Source organism: Ursus arctos, chromosome X (genome assembly GCF_023065955.2).
Source record: "Ursus arctos isolate Adak ecotype North America chromosome X, UrsArc2.0, whole genome shotgun sequence".
Lineage (NCBI taxonomy): Eukaryota > Metazoa > Chordata > Mammalia > Carnivora > Ursidae > Ursus > Ursus arctos.
In genome coordinates this window covers 15,154,487-15,175,136 of record NC_079873.1, presented here as the reverse complement: position 1 = coordinate 15,175,136, position 20,650 = coordinate 15,154,487, and the positions used below count along the sequence as shown (strand labels likewise).

The 20,650-nt window shown below is 44.0% G+C and overlaps 2 protein-coding genes across 3 annotated transcripts in view; one reads left to right on the top strand and one right to left on the bottom strand.

Annotated features, from left to right (window-relative positions):
• Positions 1–1,615, top strand: part of MAP3K15 (mitogen-activated protein kinase kinase kinase 15) — a 117,549-nt gene extending 115,934 nt beyond the window's left edge. Inside the window, exons 27-28 of one of the 2 annotated variants that reach the window (XM_057310416.1) lie at positions 116–225; positions 306–1,615. In XM_057310416.1, coding sequence (XP_057166399.1) covers positions 116–225; positions 306–386 — 191 coding nt within the window. In that variant the 3' untranslated portion in view covers positions 387–1,615. Of the gene's footprint in view, positions 1–115 lie in introns of both variants that reach the window. The other variant, XM_026480221.4, reaches the window with a different exon arrangement.
• On the bottom strand, positions 18–16,647 carry PDHA1 (pyruvate dehydrogenase E1 subunit alpha 1). Its single transcript, XM_026480222.4, has 11 exons — positions 16,437–16,647; positions 11,048–11,107; positions 10,442–10,615; positions 9,568–9,694; positions 8,779–8,870; positions 7,775–7,867; positions 6,581–6,736; positions 6,328–6,399; positions 4,331–4,398; positions 2,578–2,686; positions 18–2,203 (listed from the first exon to the last, which is right to left on the bottom strand). The coding sequence occupies exons 1-11, from the start codon at positions 16,491–16,493 to the stop codon at positions 2,039–2,041; spliced, it is 1,173 nt and encodes a 390-aa protein (XP_026336007.1). The 5' UTR covers positions 16,494–16,647; the 3' UTR covers positions 18–2,038.
• Positions 16,648–20,650: the final 4,003 nt, after the last annotated feature.

The window sequence follows — 20,650 nt, the reverse complement described above, 5'->3', positions numbered from 1 at the left end:
CTTTCAAATCACGCTTATGTTGTGTGTAATAGTTTATTTTATCCAACTTATTACTTCTGAAGAGTTTTACTGTTAAACAATAATATACAACAAAACAAATTTCTCATCATTGCAGATACTACAGAGAACCCAGCATCCCCTCCTGGGTCTCAGGGGCAGAAAACTGATCAAGAGCTCATAGACTGGTTACAACTGCAAGGAGCAGATGCGAGTACAATAGAAAAGGTAAATTTGTAAATAAAAGAACATTCCTATGCCATTACTACAAAGCAGCTTAACTCTTCTGTATTTGATATTTGTTTCAGATTGTTGAAGAGGGCTATACGCTTTCTGACATTCTTAATGACATCACTAAGGAAGATCTAAGACACCTCAGACTACGGTAAGAATGGCTTCAAAACACTGTAATAGAAAATGACTTTTTTTCCTGTGATTGTGCTTTTAAATCAGTAGAAAACAAAGTGATGGTCACTTTCCCCCTTCGTTGAAATTAATTTTCTTTCCTATCTGTGGCTTAGTCAGAAAACCAACTTCCCCTCTCACTCTGAGTTTCCTTTGGGTACCCAGCTTGAGTTGGGTACCATTGGGACGTGAAACCCCATAGCTTCCGGGCTCTCTCCAGCACTTCTTCCCTCAGCCTGCCCTGCACATGCCTCTGAGGCCACGTGCCACTCCTACTCAAGCCCAAATACGAGCTGACAGAGCTCTAAGTTAGGAACTGCATTTTGGCAATCTAGACAAGTCTAGAATTATATACTGTAGCTTTTGACATAAGGGCTCCTAAAGAAGTATTTGGTGGTGTGGCTTTGAACTTCTCTTTTCTTCCGATTCTAAAGAAGACTCTTGATTGATTGCTTCCTAGTGGTGGCCTCCTCTGCAGGCTCTGGACCGCAGTCTCCCAGTACAGAAGAAGGGCGCAGGGGTCCCCAGCCTCGCAACACGAGGCCGAACCAGTCGGCTAGGCCAGGGGACAGACAGCGCCAAGAGCTGACATCTTTGTTGTTAAAACTTCTGTTAACATACGCGTGAATGCCACCGAGTTTACATAAGGAAAACCCCATTATTTAAGAACTTGAAGTTTTAAAGAATTACTCAAATGGGATGGTTTTTTTTTTTTAGAACCTGTTACTTATCAACACGTTTTAAAGGTGAGTAGAACTTGATGTGTTGTGGGAACAGTGCTCTAATTTTGACATCCCAGAATATTATGGAATTCTTTAAAACAAACTTCAATGTTGCTTCGGTGGAAGACTCAGCAGACCCTGTAGCACCTACTGGAAAGGTGAAGCAGGTGTTTAAAGTAACAGGCTGGGCATCACTGTTTTAGACCACAGGTTACTACAAAATGGCATTGTACTTGAATATGCCTGGTATTTGATGTTTGATATGAATGTAAATAGAAAACTACTGAAGGAAACAGCTTTGTATTTAATGTATAAATGAAGAAAATTAAGTTATTTGGCCTTCGAAATGATTATTTAAAAATGGTATTGTTGGGGCAGCCCACTGGCTCAGTCAGTGGAGTGTGCGACCCTTGATCTCGAGATCATGAGTTCGAGCCCCATGTTGGATGTGTAGACATCACTTAAAAATAAAATCTTTAAAAAAATTAAAATGGAATTGTCCTTCTACCCCCTGCCTGGAGATAATATTGTGTTTTATTGAGAAACGACGGTCACTGTGAAAAGGCTTCAGCCCCCACACTGATGAGGGTGTGCCTGCGGAGTGTGTGAGGCGCAAGGGTCGAGGGAATGCTCCCACTCCCCTCAAAGGTAGGAATGGCTTTTGATTTAGTTGTATACTATTTAGCAAATACTTCTCAGTCATTAAAAGAAATAGAACCATTTTAAGGAAAAAATCTGAAATCTGAACCGTATGTAATAGTCACACTAAGTCCTGAAGTGGGCAGTAATATCATCTTTTAATGCAACACTGTACAAAACACATGCACTAGCCTGGCCTACATTCTTTTTACGGGGTTTTCTTCCCTAACAAAGTTGAGAACACAGAGTCCCTTACAGCTGGAGCCGGTCTCCCATTAACTGATGGACTTAAACTTGATCCACTGATTTGCACCCCGAACTTCAAAAGGCGGGTCGCTGCTGTAAATGTGATAGCCTAGTTCTTCCAAAGGCGGTTCAGGATCAGCAGTGGCAAACTGGGCAGCATCCTCAATTTCCTTCCTCACTTCAACATCAATTTCCTAAAAACCAGATTACAGTTCAAGAGGTTTTTGAATAAACAAACAGCAGCTTAGAATACCAACTAGTTCTACTCGAACACGTTGCTAGTATGGAACTGGAACTCTTCTAGGACTAGACGTACTAATTGTTGTTGCTATTGTGGAAGAGGTTTTTAAATGGCAGTGATCACAGAATATGTTGGAGTACCGATGGGAACACTGACGAGTATCTGAAGTCTATTCTTAGGAAAACAGAACTGTGCTGCTGGGTTTCAAGGTTAAGCAAATAGGACTGCTTCATGTCCTGTGACCCCACCATCCGCACTTTCCCACTGACCGAGGTAGCTCCCCCAGAGCGGCAGCTTTGTGGGTGCAGAAAAGCTGGCTGAGCGTACCTTTAATTCTTCAACACTGGCCAGATTGCTGTTCACCATTCTATCCTTGAGAAGCATAATAGGGTCACTCTTACTTCTTACTTCCTGAATCTCTTCTCGCGTACGGTAACTAGAGGGAGGCGAACAAGTAGGTCAGAAAGGTTTTCTGCGAACTACAGGCGGAGGTTTCTGACACAGAGCTGTCGCCGGGGGAATAGTGCAATTATACTCTCAAGATGATACAAGAACGCTGCCTCTAACAAGCAAACATTCTAGTATCTTTCTTTCATAGAGAACTCTGCCCTGGCAATTCCTCTGGCTTCTCTGATCAAGATGTAGGATATGAAGAAAGTGGTAGAGCCGCTTTGTGTGCCATTTTAGGTGGGTGGCGAGAACTGTAGACTGGCAGGCAGCAGAATGCCAAGCAGGAAGTAAGTTTAGGAGCCCAGAGAAGGGCGGGGGGGGGGGGGCGGCCAGTGAAAACTTGGACAGATTTCCCAATTCCTGATTCTAGAGTACAACTGACCCTTGAGCAACGTGGGGCTTAAGAATACCAACCCCCCCATAAACACAGTCAAAAATCTGCCAATTGTGACTCCCGAAAAACAAGTCTTTCTTACTAATAACTGATTAACAGATATTTTGTATGTTACACGTATTATATACTGTATTTTTTTTTAAGATTTTATTTATTTGACAGAGATAGATAGAGACAGCCAGCGAGAGAGGGAACACAAGCAGGGGGAGTGGGAGAGGAAGAAGCAGGCTCATAGCGGAGGAGCCTGATGTGGGGCTCGATCCCGTAACGCCGGGATCACGCCCTGAGCCGAAGGCAGACACCCAACCGCTGTGCCACCCAGGCGCCCCTATATACTGTATTCTTAAGCCAGAAGTGTTACAGCCAGAGAAAATACAGACTAGTACTGTATTTATTATTGAAAAAGAAAATCCCTGTGTAAAGTGGACCCACGCTGTTCAAACCTGTGTCATTCAAGGGTCAACTGTACATCCTTGTCCTACATCTTTGAAACCTGTTATTTCAAGTAACACTAAAAGGGAGGGCTCTACTGTGTTTCTGAAAACACCAAGTGCATTTTTCCAGGTAAGTTGCTCTTCATAACATTTTCCCTTCAAACTCCAATCTACTCCCAGGCTTGTTAGGGCTTACTTACTCTGACAAAATCTACTTCTTTTAATTGTGTCACACTCTGGGGTGGCAGCATTACATGCCAGAGTTACTGAGTGACTAGTAAAACTACCTTCCTAGTGTCACCTACTGTGTTTTGATTGGTCTATTTCACCATACTGAATACCCCATGTTGCCAGGTAGCCTCACTCCGTGCCAGGTTTTACTGGGGGAATGCCTACCAAAGCTGCATGCCCCTAATACATACATATACTCTATACCATCGACCTATTTTATGCAACAATTTGTCCCTGCGAGTTTTTAAAGCAACTTCTGCCCCCCAACGTGGGACTTGAATTCACAAATCCCAAGAGTCACAGGCTCTACCCCTAAGCCAGCCAGGTGTCCGCTCTCTGCAATTTTTTTGCTGCTCATGCTAACATGTACATACTACATATTATAGGGATTTTCAAAATGCTTCCAGGCAAAGAGTCAAACAACTACTCAATACCAACTAATTCACTGCATGAAGCCCACCGGTGTCTGGCTTCCAAAGCAAATGCTGAAATGCTTTGCTTTTTCATGTAAGTAGCACCCAACAAAGCCCACCCACTTGGGACACCACGCTCTGAATTCCCATGACCATACCTGACTCCAGGGTCGCTCATGCTGTGTCCATGGTAACGGTAAGTCTGTAGCTCCATCAGTATGGGCCCCTAAAACAGAACCCAGTGGAGACTGAGACAATGGGCACAGCACATCCTTTCAAAGATGTTATCACACTTTCTATAAGATGGCTGAGTTGTCAAGCACTTCCTATTAACTAATACCTATGCATTCCATGTTTCATCCTTCTCATTTACAAGAAAAAAGGCATTCAGCATGTTACAGACCCCACTGATCTTAAATATTTCATCAGTATTGCCTTTGATATATAATAATCCTATAAAACAGCTGAGATTTAATGCAGAAAAACCTATTAGAAAGCAGGTATGACACCAAGGGAGGGGGTAGATTTGATCTTCAGGGTCAATAAAGCTAGTTTTCCCCCTCAGTCACAGATGAAATGGTCTACAAGCATTTGGGTCCTTTTAAAAAGCTAGAGAAAAATACTACTGCGAAATCTCACAGAATGAGACTAAAAGCAAACCTCTGGGTGTGCAGGAAAGTGCGGAAGGACGGGAGACCTAAAGCTAGGTTGGGTAGGTCAATCTCTACCTCACCCCAATTCATGCAATTTCGTAGGGGCTGACAACCCATCCTCCTGCGCAGGTCTGGCTAGCGCGTAACCAAGTTGGTGGTCACTAACGACATCTGGGGGTTAGCCCTGTGACTCTGCTGGCCAGCCTGACCACCCCCAGGACAGCTTCCTCCTGCTACACTAGCCCCCTTCCAGAAGACAACTCTGAACACTGAGGGGAGAGGGTAGATCTAGGATCCCTGGGCAGTCTGGTGCAGCAGCTGGGGGGCTGGGGGAGGGGGCGGCTCTCAGTCCAAGCACCTGGGATCCAATCCGGGCTGTCAGGCACAGCAGCTACAACCCCTTAACTGCTCCGTGCCTCACGTTACTGTTTTACAGGTGAGGGACCTGACTCAAGTGTTGTGCTGATTAACACAGAAGTGCTTACTGCATCACCTGACACACGTCAATCCCTCACTGTCACCTATTTTTCTGTTCTATGCCATCCAGGAGCTATTGGAAAACACAGTGGGTTGGGCTAAGGGGGTTTCTAGACCCTCCCCTAATTCCAAGATCAGGCTGTGAAAGTCAACACATACTATAAACCAGTGATCCTGTTTCCATGTTAAGTTTGTACCCTGCATGTTCTTTCAGGAACTGGGGAAGAGGAGAATGACTGATAACCACTGCCCAAGTCTAGACCTCTAGTCCTGGGAGTCCCAATGTAGTCTGCTGAGCTCACTGCCACCTCAGCCATACTCGATTTCATTCCTCTTCCCTCATGTGCAGCTCCTCTCCATCTCCCTCCCTGACCCACCCCAGTCCCCATCTGCATCACTGTAGCCCAATCCCACTGCACAGAGGACGTCACAGAAAGGTAAACCCTAGGGCCATGCTTTCTCGGCTGTGAACACCAACTGACGGAAAACACCATCCTTTCCACTAGCTCTGATGGCACCTACGCCAACCTCAGTGTTCCCTCTCCCGCTCTACTGAAAGGTCAAGATTCTCAGGACTGAAGCAGCAAGACTAAGATGACACATTTTAACCATAATATTTAAGTAACGGAAGACAAGCTTACACTGAACGCCTATTATCCAAGCAAAGTTCTGTGCTGAGCATTGTGGGGGTCGCCAATCTGCTCACTCCAGGGGCTTATGATTAATGGGGAGGAGGGCTGGAGGTTGGAGGCACAAAATTAACCAAACCACAAGGCAAAATGCTGAAGGAGTGCTCAAAGGAAAGATTCACCCCAAATGGGGGGCAATGTGGGATGTTTCCCAAGAGGCGAGCTACCAAGACCATGGTATTTACAAAGGCCCCCAATTCACCAGACTGTGCTACCTTATACACACCTCGATTATCAGCCACCCCTGAAAAGCTACAATAGACACATGGAAGGCCTTCTTTTAAGATAAATGTCAATAGAAATCTCTAGCCCAGAGGCCCAAAAAGAAAGTCTTACCTTTCCAGATCTACAGTGGGCAGCTGCAAACCTTGTTGCCTCCCGGACACACAAGATATCCATTCCATCGACCTGTCCATACACAAGAAAGGGCAGAGCATAAATGAAACTGCGTCGAACCATTTTAACTTCACAGGACCCGTTCATGCCCCAAGAACAGAGAACTCTTTGTCTGAGACCAATTTGTCAAAGACCCACACAAAGGCACCAAGACGCAAAGGGGTAGCCCTGGCCTCACACCAGGTGTCCTCACCCTCAGTCCAGGAATGAAGTCGCCTCTCTTGTAGTAATCAGTGCTGGCCGCTGCTCTCTCAACGGACGTTCCCATTCCATAGCGGTTATTCTCACAGATGAAAATACATGGCAATTTCCACAAAGCTGCCATGTTATAAGCTTCAAATATCTGACCCTGGAAGTGTGTATAAAAAGTGCAAGTGGTTTTATTTGGCTATTTTTCTCTAGACTTCTTCACTGTCCCCAAAAGCTGCTGCTCTCCCTGGCACGAAAGCTTTCATAAAACATGACAAGCTTCACCTTCCACAAAAGAGCTTTTAAGGCAAAGGAGTGTGTGTGCTGGGGGCGAGGGCGGGGAGGAAGAAAGGGCAAGCATCTCTTTCTGCAACCAAAGGAAGTGACAAACCAAATACCACCACCTGTTTTGGCGGGGCCAAGGCAATGGTACAGAGTACATTAGGAAAAGATAAACACGTAAAACTTGGTGGCTACCTACTTTTATGCTTTACTGTAAATGCTATGAGACCCACTGGATAACCAGAGTGAGCCAGTGTCTGAGACTCGGCATCTAGAGCAGGGCCTCGAAGTGTCGTCCATAGACTGGTGAGGACTCCGAGCATGACAGGAAAAGTACAGAAAGAGCCAGGCTCAGAAACCACAAGAGGAGTCTGACAATGCCACGACATCCAAGAGAACGAGTCCGCACATTACAGGACTGGTGTGAATGAACTGGCGACAGGTTAAAATGTAAGAAAGTCCTTCACCCACAGAGCGTTTGTGAAGCGCCAAGGCAGGAGAGCTCCTCCACGGGCGGGTCCATATGAAGCGCTCGCGCCACACACCACGAAGTAAACCTGTAACGTGGCCATAATACCACACTCCAGCCTGTCACGAACGGCTGCTTCAACTACTAAGCAACAGACGACTACCCTGCGACCGAAACATGACTAGTCAGCACTTTGGCGATAAAACTGCAAAGGTGGGGCGCCTGGGTGGCACAACGGTTAAGCGTCTGCCTTCGGCTCAGGGCGTGATCCCGGCGTTATGGGATCGAGCCCCACATCAGGCTCCTCCGCTATGAGCCTGCTTCTTCCTCTCCCTCTCCCCCTGCTTGTGTTCCCTCTCTCGCTGGCTGTCTCTATCTCTGTAGAATAAATAAATAAAATCTTTAAAAAAAAAAAAAAAACTGCAAAGTCAAGAGACGCATACTCACCTGATTAGCAGCACCATCGCCATATAAAGTCAAACAGACCTCATCCTTTCCATTATACTTACAGGCCAGAGCAATCCCCGCTCCCAGGGGCACCTAATATTGAGGACAACCAAGAAAAGAACCAGAGAAATCCATGAGGGGAGAAATTAATGCTCTGAATTTTAAACCCTGGCCAGAATTTAAGACAGAAATTACACTGTCACTACAAACTCCCTAGCCTACCCCTACCCCTAACTACTCTACCCCCAATATTATACTCAAACTGGTAAAACAACATGAATAATTCTTCTATTTCACCCACTAAACAGGAACACTTCTGTAAAGATTCAACTACTAAAGAGCCAAAATATGAAACCTAGTTTAACGTACAGCAGCATCACATTACAAACTAAGCCAGACAATCTAGCTGTAATTTTATGCCGTTCTTCCTTTTTTCTTTCAAATTTTTATTTAAATTCTAGTTAGTTAACTTATAGCATAATACTGGTTTCAGGAGGAAAATTTAGTGATTCATCACTTACATATCACACCCAGGCTGTTACTTCATTATTCACTAACTGATGAGAACAAAGAGGACTAGATAACCACAAAAGCTGGACTGATTTCTAACATGGCACCTAAGATCCTGATCCCCTGCCTTCCCTCCTCAGATACCTGCATCCACAGTCTACAGCAGGGAGAAAAAGGGTTAAGTGGATGTGACAAAACAATTAATATACTTAAATATAAACGAAAAGGTGAAGGTATAGGCCACTGCTAGGGGCTCTTGCTTACTTATAAAACATAACAAATACCTAAAAGAAGAATTTTAAATCATTGTCCAAATCTACTTATTAACTGATCAAATGGTAGGCTATGAAGCAATAGGTCTTTTAAAGTACACCAAGCCCCCAAAGTACTAAAATACTTCAGAGGGAAGTTCTCCGGGGTATGAAATGTTGTTAAGACGTGGTTCAGGGCCAAATCTAGGAAAGCATGTAATTCTCATCCTCATCGTGAATTACCTGAGCTCCAACGATGCCATTGCCCCCATAGAAGTTCTTGGCATACATATGCATCGATCCACCTTTCCCTTTAGCACAGCCTCCTCTTCGTCCTACCAATGGCACCATATGCACATACACATCAAAAACCAAATATACAAAAGAAAACCACACCCCAAGTGTTTACTTAGAGGCTTAGCCACTAGAACTCACAGGTTAACTCAATTCTATAAGCACCCATCCCTCTATGCAAACATATACTCCACCCTTATCTCCTGGCCCTTCAGTGAAGATCGATCCAGTCCAATGTCCTTGACCTTTCCAGCTCTCTAACCACTGAATTTCCTTTAGATGTTAGCATCATGGTACGCTGGACTTTTTTTTTTTTTTTTTCTAGTTACAAACATCTTCCGATTTCTCCTACACTGGGACACTGAACAGTTCAAGAGTCAAGGGGGACAAAGGGAATATTAAAAAGATTCCTAGAATTTAAATTGCAGACAATGAAATGCTCCTACTCTCAGTTTACTTTCTATGACTGCTAATTTCTACTGGCGTGCTTAAGTGACAAAAAGTATTCTGATCTTACGAAGCTAACATTTTTAAACTTCTTAAACGTTTACCTGAGGGGCCAGATGACCTCAAAAATGGTTGGTTTACTCAAAAGCACAACAGAGGTACCAGAGCACCAAAAGGAGAGGCTCTTTTCCATATCCGAAAAGGTTTTAATATTGTTATAACAGCATTTTAGTATGAGAAATCTGCACTTAAATTTCACTAATTTCCCCCTTCTAAAAATGAATAGCAAACCTGTAAGCTCTGCGAGAATTTCTCGGACAGAAAGCCCACGAGTAAAGGTAAAGCCATGAGCCCGATAGGCTGTGATAAGATGGTCTGTGGGATTTATGCCGGCCTCCAGGCCCACACAACAAGCTTCCTACATTAAAGGAAGAAGCAGTAATGAGTCAATACAATACACATTTCTAGATAAAAGCCCTCGCCTATTATGAAAATTTGGCCTGGAAGAACTCTTAATAACCACAAAAGGAGCTCTATTTTTCATCGGAAACAAAACAGAAGGTAAAGCTCAAGCCAGAAGCTACAAACTGGCAATCCACAGATGTACCGTGGTACAGTGATCTGGGACAAAAATCCCGAATTAGATGTCAACATGAATACTGGGGGAATTTCGTATGAAAATCGATACTTCTGTCTTCTCTTGAAGAACCAAAAACAGGAAGCATTAACCCTGGATTTCCATATGGCACCAACTGGCTGGAACCAAGCGATGGTGTCCCCTGGTGGGAGGGGCCTGCCCACTCCAGCCCACTACCAGTCCCGCCTTCTTCAACTAATTTCTTCCACCCAGCTGGTCCCCATAGGCATTTGAATTTGTAACCCTTGGCTGAAACCCACAAAACAGAACACAAAGTGAAAACCCTCTCCCCCACAAGTATACGCCCTACAGGTGATCACAAAGCCATCGAGGCACAGGACACAAGCAACAGAAGTATGTGTGACTTCCTTAGCATAAGCTTCGTAACAGGCCTCAGCAGGCTAGTCTTTATTCTGACAGGCTGGCCTCAAATTCTTCAGACGCATAAGGCGGGGTAAAAATCAATAACTACAAACCATACTTAAATTCCTACACCTAACAGGGTCTTATTACAAAACCACCACTCACCTGACCATCACACAAGTGACAGAAACCACGAATAATTTTCTGTTTATACAGCTGATCTGCCTTTAACTCCATCCGGCGAACAGTCTGCATCATCCTATAGTACCTGAGCCCGTCCTCCCTGGTGAGCACTGTGGTGACAGGGGGGCCCTCTTCTAGCCGGTGAAGATCGCATTTCTGAAATGCAATCAGACAGTTAACTTCCAGTTATTACAATGTAAACACTGACAACCCATTGTAAGACCTATTATCTTATTGCAGTAATATTTAACTCAAAACCCAGCAGAGGAGCACATAAGAAACACTGCATACTGCTTCTGACTCCTTAAACCAGAAAGCTCATTGTGAAAAAGGATCGAGTTTTAGAGGAAAGAAATCTAAGATGACTTTCACCAAAAACCCATGGAAGTCAAATGACTTATAGGCTGAAAGACAAACTTTCAAAGAAACATTCTAAGAAACTTTTACGATTTTATTTATTTATCTGAGAGCGAGCGAGCACAAGCAGGAGGAGCAGCAGGAGAAGCAGACTCCCCACTGAACAGGGCGCCTGACGCAGGCCTGTGTACCTGTGGAAAAATTACTAACACAAAACAAAACACCTCTTACCTTAATTTCGAATGTAGCATCATTTGCAAAATTACGGGAAGCCACGAGAACTCTGCTTGCCTTGAAAGACCAAAATATACAAACACATCAGTACTTTTTATTGTCAGGTAGTTTTGAAAGTCATTATCATCATTATCAGGATGCAGTCCTGGAATTTTCATAAGCCCCAACACATTCACGCGTATATCCTCCATTCTCTCTACTGTGTTGGGATCTTGCCTTCAAAATGAATCCATGCTCTGGCCAATGAAACATGATCATACCCACTTCTGAAGGGTAACAGTAGAAAGAGAAAGGAAGCAAAAATCAAACCCATCCACTTGGCCATTTTGTTTCCGAAGAAATTACACTGAAAATAGAATGAAGCTAATGGCCAAACTGAAGAGACTAGCTAACCTGTGGGCTTTATTACTGCTACTTGCAGTCATAACCAGGCAATGAACAAGCAAAAGCTTTACTTTCAGAATTATTCTTCATAAAAACTACGATCCAATTCCTATTTCAGGCAAACCACTATTCTATGAAATGGCTCCATAAGAAACATATTTTAAACTACTCGAAGTATGAGATATATACGTTCGTGAGAAATGTAGAAGACAAAAGATACTTAAGGGACTCGGACATTTTATAATTTGAACAGCCTAGATCTTGGACAGGCTCCTCCTGAAGCCTCAGAAGGGAGAGATGTTCTCTGCAACCAGCGGTCCCTTCCTGCTGTTTGGGTGGCTGTTAACCGCCTGGGAGGTAAAAAGCGGGGGAGATGTTTCCTCTCCACTTTTCCAATTGAACATACCTACTCACAACGGAAGTACTCCACGTGAGGGCTAAGGTCCAGATTAGACCACAAATATTTAACCAATTACTATTACTGTATTATTTTAGCCACATTCTGCCACGTTTTCAAACACTGATATGTAAGTTGACATGACTTCTTTTCATGGAGACTTGAAGCATATTCTTCAGATTCCACAAAAAGTACTTTGGATGTGTTCCTCCAGTGTATTACCTTACCGTCCGACTCCTAGCACAGGACTTCATCCTGCTGAGAAGGGTTAAGGTTGACCTGCTAAGCGCCCCTCCAAGTGTACAAAAACCTATTATCTACTTATCTCTTCACCCATCAATATACCATTATCTGATAAAGCCAACAAGGCAATGACAATGCTATAGGAAAAATGCTTAAATACTAGAAATAAAGGCTTAAGTTAGAGGCCGAGAGAATCCATTAGTATACCTAAGAATATGTGAAGAAAACTGAGGAATTTGGAAAGAAATAAAGCTAAGAGGGGTGAGGTGACAAACTAAAGCAATCATGAAACAGACCAGTTATTTTTGCCAGTTGTTAAATTACACTGTGGGGCCAGAAATATTTCTTGTAATGCAAAATAAATTTCCAGATACAGCTACAAAACCTGTTAGTTTTCAGAAATATTTAAAACTAGAGACCTTGTTGAAACACTATAATCGTACACCTGAAACTAATATTACACTGCATGTCAACTAATTATATCTTATATAATTTATATAACTTAATAAATAAATAAAACTAGAGACCAAACCAGCTAGTAACCAACCATAACCGAGAAGAGGTAAATTTCTTTCTCCATCTTAAAGTTGAAACCAAAAATGACAATTCTATATAATAAAGAGCAGGAAGGCAAGGTCAAAGACTACGACTGCTGGAAAGATACTCATATCCTTTCTCCCTGTTTCATTATTATCCGTCTCAAAAATAAGAGGAATCACCCATATAATGGGTAAAAGGAGCTGAGTTAAGTTAAAGCAGCTAAAAGTCCTATCAAAAGTGTGAGTATGGGGGCGCCTGGGTAGCGCAGTCGTTAAAGCGTCTGCCTTCGGCTCAGGGCGTGATCCTGGCGTTCTGGGATCGAGTCCCACATCAGGCTCCTCCGCTATGAGCCTGCTTCTTCCTCTCCCACTCCCCCTGCTGTGTTCCCTCTCTCGCTGGCTGTCTCTCTGTCACATAAATAGATAAAATCTTTAAAAAAAAAAAAAGTGTGAGTATGTCATAATTTATAACTGTTGTGGTTGTTGAAAAAATTACCTTTCATTTTCTCTGGAGAGCCCTAAAAAGCTTCTCTGTTAAATAGGGTTCCTCTTTGAGAGACCATGGACAAACCCATTCACATTTCAAAAAATAAAAACTTTAAGTTCCTAAATACATGGGAACCATTCAAGTCAACAAGGGAAACTAGTTCCTAAATTCCAGATTCTACCAGTGTAAATTAAAAATCTTCCCTATTACTTAAAAAGCCAAAAGAATACTGGTAGTGGAATTCTCACAAAGGATAATTGAAATATAAGCAATAACAATTATATATTTTTTTAAAGATTTTATTTATTTATTTGACAGAGACAGCCAGCGAGAGAGTAAACACAGGCAGGGGGAGTGGGAGAGGAAGAAGCAGGCTCCTAGCAGAGGAGCCTGATGTGGGGCTCGATCCCAGAACGCTGGGATCACGCCCTGAGCCGAAGGCAGACGTTTAACGACTGTGCCACCCAGGCGCCCCTGAAATATAAGCAATAACAATTTTAAATGCAATTTCATCTGTGAAATAACTTTGAAAACACTCGACCTCATTCAAAGATGAAATCACAGGTACTTCAGCAACTTAAGTTACACCGGGCTTTCTGCTTTCATTTTAGAGACTGTCATTTTGTAGGAGGTGCATCCAATTTCTGAAGGTTTTGGTGGGATGGCTGAAGGGCGGCAAACCAAGGGAAAAAAGAGGGAGACAATGTCCCAACTCTTCTACCTAGGCCAGCCCCTGGTAAGCCCTGAGAAGTGAGCACTGTAATAAATTACAGCAACATTTTCCCTTAGGTTCTCTAAGATATTAAATACTACACCTACTTTAATTTATACAATGAGTTTGTTAAAAGACAAATTCCTTAAACCTGTTTGTATCACCTATGCTTAGAAAATGGTTGTTCCTGTCTTGATGGTATTAACATCTGATATGCTTAATTTTTAAAGACACTTTTGCAAATCAAAGTGTCAAACCCAGAATCACTGGGAACCTGGCAAGCTGTGGAGTATGAAATTTGTCCAGTTCCTGACAGTTTCAAGTGTGTTTTCCTTTATCTGACAAGGATCTTTTTAGCATTAAGAAGTACAGGTTCAAAAAAGAAAGTACAGGTCTCTGACAATTCTAAAACAAACACATTGAACACTCTAAGTGGCCTGTGTTAACACAACTGAAACCTGATAAATAAGCACACTAGACCCAAGAGCCTAAAGTGCGCTGAGCACTCTGGGGACATCTCATCAATAATTACAGTTTATGGAAACACTGATTACCTGATTCGCTCTGTTGCAAGGATGGGGAGCTACTAAACAGGGTTTCGGCCCATAGAACACACATAATCTACAGTTAATACATAATTCTTCAAAATATTTTTCTGTGCCTTACTATAATTAGTGCCACATATGCAAGCAACAGGAAAAACAAGCAAAAACAGCCACACAAAAAAAAAGAGGGCCAGCTCAAAGTAAGGAGCACTAACTCTTTAACTGTCTCTAATTCTTATTTTTAAAAAAGTAATTAAATAAAAGAAACGTTATACACATTTCCATTGTAATAATCTTTTCTCTCAGTAACAATTTTTGACTAAATGAAGTTATAGTCCACTCTGGTTTTATCCAGTTAACAAATTACTGTAACTCAAAATTCATTTCTATTTGATTTGGGCGGTATTACATGATTTTTGAAGAAGCCAAAGTTTTATTGAAATAAAGTGCAATTTGCATCTCATGGCAACTCATTGCTGGAAGAATGGAAAACACAAGCAGAAGTATTTGGGGCAGCCGAGCGAATGAGCCTCTGATAGTAAATGACGACTTCACTCTGTTCCTAGGGACACAGAGGTGACTGTAATTTGAAAAAACACACACCAATTTTTCTTTTACTGCAGAACACCAATTCTACTGAAGTTTTTCTTTTCTACTGCAGCCCTTTAAATTTAACATGATACAGAACTAAGACCTTCATTTAAAGTTGAAAACATTTTTCCATTACTTACATTCAACTAAAAAGTGAAGATGTGGAGATTAAATAGCCTAGTGCCTGGCACACATTAAGAGTTCAAAAAATGTTGGATATATCATGTGACATACAGAAATAAAACTGAAATGAGCTTATCCTTCAGGTGGACCTAGTTGCAATTAAATGCTAGTAACTGATGAACCAAACTGTGTTTTGTAGTTATTTCAGTCAACGGGATTCCTAGAGGGGTATACTTCCCCCCTTTCAATGATCTCTGCCCATACTAGGCGTAACTGCCACAAAATCCTGGGAGTTACTAGAACCTGAACTGCAAGTCAAACTTGGCTGCAACTGTACCCAGTAATACTACCTCCGCACACCTAGAGGTCAAAATGCTTGAAGGCCTTAGGCACATCTAAAAGCGGAGCCATAAACAGTGCTAACCTCTAACCCCACCCTGCCAAGCACCACAGCTGTTTTCTTTAGCTACTTTTACCCTAAGCGTGTGTGTTTAAGGTGGGGGGCTGTTCCTCTGGGTTCTGCTTGACTGCTCTTGAAGTGACTGCCAAGGAAAGCTCAACGTTGCGGGGAAGGGGGGGGGCGGTGGTTTCTGGTGAGCATAACCCGCAATTAACCCTCCAGAGCTGGGTACAGGTGTCCCACAAATGTATACCCAACTGGGCACTGAAATAACATTTAACACAGACGTCACGTACTATATGTACGGGGCGGTCTTTGGAAAAGTTAACATACGTGTCACACGTTTAAGCTTCGCGACAACCCCAAGGGATGAATACTCGTATTATCTCGGCTTTAGAAAGGAGGAAACCGAGCACGGGAGATTTAGAACAAAAACAAACACTTGCCTAAGGTTAGAGGGCTAGTAAACGGTGAGGCAGGTGTTTGAACGGGGCCAGTCTCCGGATTTCACGCTCTTAACATTCTACATGGCTCTCAGTCAAGGAGAATGAAAATAGGAAGATTTAAAATGAATGGACAGGATCAACTGGAGACTCGAGAATGCCCAAGGCCCCCTTCTCAGACCGCGGTAAAAGAACGGGCACTTCTGGAGCACACCTACTTTAGCCGACGCCGCGAGCCGCGGCTGACCTCCCCGTGGACCTTGTAGAGTTCCCCTCCCCCCATTCGCTGCCTATGGGCCGGGCAGCCGCTCGTTCCGGGGCCGGGACTGGAGTGCCAGGCGCAAGGCAAAACAAAAGGCCCGCGGCTCTCTGGACGCTCCGCGGTGCCCTGGGCGGCGCCACACCGCGCGCCCCCAAGGCCGGGCCGCCCTCCGGCGTCCTCCGGCATCGGGCTCCGCCTCGGCTCTGGGCTCCGCCTCGGCCCCGCTCGCGCCCTACCCCGGGCCGCCCACGCTGCCTCACCGGCTTCTGGGCGGCGCCCGACAACACGCGAGAGACAGCGGCGAGCATTTTCCTCATGGATTGCCGGCAGTGGCGGCGGCGGCGGCGGCGGCGACTCCCAACTACTTAAACGGCGCGACCCCGGAATCTCCAAGTCTCCTTCAGGCGCCCGGAGCGGACGCCACGCCTTAACCGCAGCACGACGTGACGCAACGGAAAAACGTCATGCGCCGCGCCGGGTCGCAGGCCAACCAGGCGGGCTCCTAGGGTGTGCCCCGCCCACCAGAAAGGCCCGCGACCGCTCATTGGGTGTCAGCGCCAGAGAGGGCGGGGGCTGGGGGGACTCCTTTCGTCACCACGCCACGGAAGGGGGAGGATGCGGGAACTTGAGGGCGTCGGCCTGGGAAAGTGGAGCCCCGCCTCCGGAGCCTCGCGGGAAAATGGCCTTTCCCTTGGATTTAGCAACTCGGACTAGGAGTGCACGATTGGAAATTGTGCAGGCCACCTACCGTGCGTCCAGTCCTGCACTTCTGCAGCCTTCACTCAGTACACGGGATGATGAAGATTTATGGCATGGTCGGAGCCAAAAGACAGAACATCTGTTTACTGTAAATGGTTCTGTTGCTAACTTGTCTTTAAGAGATCATGTAACTGTTGTAAAATGCTGTCCTGTCTACTTGAACTGCGATCTAAAAATCGGTTCCCCAGGTAAATATTGAGAGATCAATGGGAAAAGCCTCTAGCTCTAGTTATTGGTTCACAAGCTCAACTTGAGTTCACAACAGTGTAACACAGCTGATAATAAAAGCATACACAAAGAAACAAACACAAAAACAACTCAAGACTCTATTCAGTGAGTTCCCAGGTCAAAGGGCTGGTTGTAGGCTACTGGGATTGCACCTGGGGTAAGGGGTTCAGATTTCGGCTCCCCATTTAAGGGGAATAGTGTCAAAAATGGGTGGAATCCAGGGGACTGGTCAGAATGGTGAGAGGCTGAAATTATAATTTGTGAAGAATGATTAAAAGAGTTAGGGGAAAAGCCAGACTAACTTGGAGTGGGCTAGGTTATGTTTTGTTAACATAACAAACATCGACCTCCACATTTCAGTCACTCCAAGAACCCGAAGTAACTCAGGTCACCTTGTTTACACTACAGATCCCTCACAGCTTGGTTGGGGCTCTGCTCCATGTCATCTTCACTCTGGCGCTCAGACTGATGCAATAGCCTCTATCAGGAACTTACCATGTTAGAGGGCAAAGAGATCATTTAAACTGGCTCTCAAAGCTTCCACCCAGAAGTGACACATGCCATATCCTCTCAATTTCCACAAACCAGAGCTAGCTAGTCACCCAACCATATCTGAGTTCAACAGGGCGAGGTATAATCCTGTCAGGAGGAAACCCAGAAAACAGGATGAAAAGTAAAACCATAGAGGATTGAAGACATCTTTATACATTTTCCTGCCAGTCATGTTCCATGAGAAAGAGCTATTGTGTGCATGTGTGTAAATAAAATGACTTCAGTTCAGTATAACAATGAATTTCCTAACAATGAGAATTGTCCCATGAGATGATGCCCTACTGGTGTCACCAAAAGCATTCAAAGCAAAAGTTAAAAGTATGACCAGATGTTGGAATGGCTAGAAGAAGGACTTTGACACTGGCAGGAGTCTGAACTGAGAGAACTTGTTGATTCCTCCCACCTCTATGACTAGGTAACAGTGAGAAGAGCACTCCTCAAAGGAGTGAGCAGGGCCCTTAAAAGGTAGGGATGGAAGTGAGATGCTGCGGCTGACTGAATGTGAGGGGTGAAGAAAAAGGAAGGCAAAGGGTCAGAGATCAGATGTCCGGGTCACGAGTAGCAGCTGGCCTGGATGGTTTGGGACATGCTGGCCTGCGGGTGGCGGTGGAACACCTATCTGTATATGTCCCCCAGGAAGTTGGAGTTGTAAATCTGGAACATATGCTACAAATAGGAATTTGGGAATTATTTGCATAGGGGTGATATTGATTTGTGTGTCCAAGAGCAATGTAGGACATATGGACATAAACAAAGTCATTCATTCATTCAACCCTATTTATTGAGCACTGAATGTGTGTTAGGTACTGTACTAGGCATTGGAGATATAGCAAGGAACAAGCAGAATATGGCTGTATCTCACAGAGCTTACAGTCTAATGGGGGTAATTAACAAGTGCACATAAATATTACATGAACATATGATACTAACAATAGATGGTGTGAAGAAAAATTAAACAGGGTGAGGAGATAGAGAATAAGGAGGGTGAAAAAAGCTCCTCTGAGGAGGGGACATGTGAGCAGAGACCTGAATGCAATCGGGAAGCAAACTATGCAAAAATCCTAAGGAGAGCTTTTCACACAAAGGGATCGACAAATCCAAATGCACTGAGGTGGAAATAAATTTTGTGTATCAGAAGAATAGCAAAAAGAGCAAGTGACTTTCATGGCATAAAACAAGCAGAGGGCCAGAAGAAATGGAGTAGAAAAGACAGAGACCAGAAAAGGAGGGCCCTAGTGGAATTTTTTGTTTTTCTTGGGAAGAAATGGAATTTTGAGTGGGATGGGAAGCTATTGCAGGGATGGGAGCAGGGAAGTGGCCTTGATTTAATTTCCATTTTCCACTGAACACTTAAGAACATTCTGGTTGCTGAATGGACATTTGATCACGTGGGAACAAGAGTTCCCTTACTGCTTGTTCTTTGAGTTCTGGGTAGCTTCTGCTTCCTTTGGGGGAACTTGTAGTTGTACACGGTAGCAGACTGGATGTAAGTTGCTCTTTGCTTCATATTTGCAAGAAGCAGATCCTACATCCTCTGTGTGTCGTTGCTACCCAAACACTATAAAGATTTAAGATGTAGGATTTTATAAGAATAGCGAAGGGAAACGTGTACATCATTTTTCCTCAAAGTTTGGACCACTGTACAAGGCCAGATAGACTGAGCAGGCTATGTTGCAGTAACAGATGAACCTCAGGTATCAGGGGATTACTACAACAGAGGTTGATTTTTCTCTCATAGTCTGTGTCCAACATGGATCATCCAGGGACTTCCTCCATGATGTCACTCAAAAACCCAGGATGACACTCTAATATTTCAATACATAACCGTCATGGTCAATGCAGCAGGAAAGGAGAGGGCGCGGAAGGGTCTCACGACGGCTCTTAAATACTTTGGCAGAGTATCCACTGTCCCTACGGTACAATTCCTCTAGAGACGGTAGCTCAGTGAGCCCCTCTGCCATCCAGCAAGCAACACTCTCTCCAACAAGGAGACTCCTCCTTGGGTGCTGTATTTCAGCCCTGGGGGCAGCGGCTGCTTTTCTATCTGCTATTCCTATATCCTTTATATTTCTCTTTATGTCTTCTCCCTCCTTCTCCAACCCCCTATTATTTGAGCCATAAATAGGGGTAGTAGTGGATTGTGACCCATCGAAGAAGATAAATACCCATGAATCCATACAGACATAAATACATATTTGAATAAATAAGTAGGGGAGAAGAGGCAACTCTTCCTTACAGTAGAAATCCAACTGATGTGGAAAAATGATGGAAATGGGGGGGGGATCACCATCTGGCAAAGACCACAGTAGTAATTGTTGTAGGCCAGAATGCTCATTGGAGGCTAAAACTAGCAGGTGCAAGTATGATGAAAAACAGCACATTTGTATCATCTCAAAGTATCTCCCTACAAGATAGTAATCACACAGGATAAAACAGAAAATTCACAATGGAGAAACAGGTAATCCAATTTTTAACAAGTAGGATATTTTCTTTGCATTTTTTTTTTTTGCCAGAAATTTCAAAGCTAGAGTTGGACATGACCTTGAAGGTGAGGGACACTTCAAGCAAGCGTTGTATGAGTGGTGACAGGCTAAGGTTGCAGTTCATAGTCATTGGCTGTGGGCCATAATAATCTCATCTGTGCTGGAACATTAACAAAGGGCTCTTGCCTCTGGAGGAGGAGAGGCCAGGGAGATGGAGAAATAATTATAAAAGGCAGGGACCTGAGGAAGAGAAAATCTTAAGAATAACCTGTGTTAGGGAAGGTGTGGAGGAAAGGAGGCCGTCGTGTACTGTGGGTGGGGATAGAAATTGTGGTGGCTACCATGGAAGACAGTGAGAAGGTTCCTCAAAAAATTAAAAATCGGACTTCCCTACGATCGAGCAACGCCACTTCTGGGCATCTATGTGAAGGAAATGAAAACACTAACACCCC